The sequence below is a fragment of the Limulus polyphemus genome, unplaced genomic scaffold (genome assembly GCF_000517525.1).
Source record: "Limulus polyphemus unplaced genomic scaffold, Limulus_polyphemus-2.1.2 Scaffold4043, whole genome shotgun sequence".
Lineage (NCBI taxonomy): Eukaryota > Metazoa > Arthropoda > Merostomata > Xiphosura > Limulidae > Limulus > Limulus polyphemus.
Genome location: NW_013669653.1, coordinates 111102 through 112977, shown reverse-complemented (window position 1 = coordinate 112977; position 1876 = coordinate 111102). Strand labels below are relative to the sequence as shown.

Here is a 1876-nt window from a genome sequence, read left to right as displayed (position 1 = left end):
ATAGTTTATTTTAAAACTTCATTCAAGTGTGCTTGTTAGAGAATAGTTTATTTTAAAACTTCATTCAAGTGTGCTTGTTAGAGAATAGTTTATTTTAAAACTTCATTCAAGTGTGCTTGTTAGAGAATAGTTTATTTAAAACTTCATTCAAGTGTGCTTGTTAGAGAATAGTTTATTTAAAACTTCATTCAAGTGTGCTTGTTAGAGAATAGTTTATTTTTTTCTGATAAATTATTCAGTCGTTATTTATTGACAAGACTGTTTCGCTTGTTGATCCCAAAAGTTTTGGTTTAAATATGTTTATTTAACAATTAGGTGTCAAGAGGGGGAATTAAAATTTCAACAATTATATAAAGATTCATTTAGAAATACAGACAAAAATTGGAAGCATAGAATTAGATCATATAGGAGAAAATAAAACTAAGATAATATATAATTATAAAAGGAAGTTAAACTATAGGAAAGTTAAAACATTAAACAACAACGGTTAGGAGTTTAAAAGAGTATTGTTGTCATAAAACTAATGCAACCACATAGAAGGCTACAGAGGACATTGTACATGCTAACAGTATGTGCAGGACGCACTGTTTGAAGTCTTGCAGCCAGTTTGAATGTTAGATTGAATAAGCTACTTGTAAGATCAATTAGCCAGTTTGAATGTCAGATTGAATAAGCCACTTGTAAGATCAATTAGCCAGTTTCAATGTCAGATTGAATAAGCCACTTGTAAGATCAATTAGCCATTTGAATGTCAGATTGAATAAGCCACTTGTAAGATCAGTTAGCCAGTTTGAATGTCAGATTGAATAAGCCACTTGTAAGATCAGTTAGCCAGTTTGAATGTCAGATTGAATAAGCCACTTGTAAGATCAGTTAGCCAGTTTGAATGTCAGATTTAATAAGCTTGGTTTATCTTCAAGTGAGAAAACAGAACTCTGGAATCTGCCAGTGTAATTATCAAGATGTTATGAATTCTGCCCTAACTAGGGCTTGAACACAGAATACTCTTAAAGGAGTCACAAATCATAAAATACTTCACCCACTTCATCTTTCTTACTATTTAATTGTTTTTTTATTATGGAGTAGATGTTTGGTGTATCCAACTGTGTAAGGATAGTGGGCATGTGTCTAGTAATAGTATACTGTCTGTGTTTTATACACGTACATCTTATAATACTGGTTTCTATTGTTATTCAGTGTGTATCTCACTTTTGTTTTGCTGATATTCTTTTGCTTTCTCTTCTTTTACAAAACAAAAACATCTGACACTATTTGGTGTACTGTTTTGTGCTTCCTGAACATTGAGTGTATGTCTTTCTCTCTCTAACTGTAAATAAAGTTGAAGTTTCCCAAAGAAGTTCAGTAAGAACATGCTGTGGACATGAGGCTAAAATTGATGAAAGTACTAACTAATTAATCAACTTCAGGAGAAAGTGGAAATATATAGCTTCTGATATAAAATGGAAGAAAAAAGACATTGTAGTTGAATAAGTGTCCCATGGTGGGATGGTCAGGTTTTAAGGTTTGATGCCACATTATATGAATGTTTGTTGCAAATCAAAGTAATAATTTAAAACCTGAACTTGTATGTTTTACTGTGAAAATTACATTTCTAGGGGTATATATATCTTGAAATTTTGGTCAGTTTTTAATTATATATTTTGTTGTTCTATAGGTGGCCATTAAAACCATAAAGAAATCCAAAATAGAAAATGAGCAGGATCTAGTTCGGATTAGAAGAGAAATCCAAATAATGTCATCAGTGCAGCATCCTCATATAATTCATATATATGAAGGTATGATTAGATAATATATGAAGGTATGATTAGATAATATGTAAAGGTATGATTAGATAATATATGAAGGTATGATTAGA

General features: G+C 30.7%; 1 protein-coding gene across 1 annotated transcript in view; it reads left to right on the top strand.

The window, feature by feature from the left end:
- Positions 1 to 1675: 1675 nt before the first annotated feature.
- LOC106470502 overlaps positions 1676 to 1876 on the top strand; it is a gene marked incomplete at its 5' end in the record, with an annotated part of 20171 nt that continues 19970 nt past the window's right edge. Inside the window, one exon of the mRNA XM_022399112.1 lies at positions 1676 to 1796. Within this exon, the coding sequence (XP_022254820.1) occupies positions 1676 to 1796 (121 nt within the window). The remainder of the gene's footprint in view (positions 1797 to 1876) is intronic.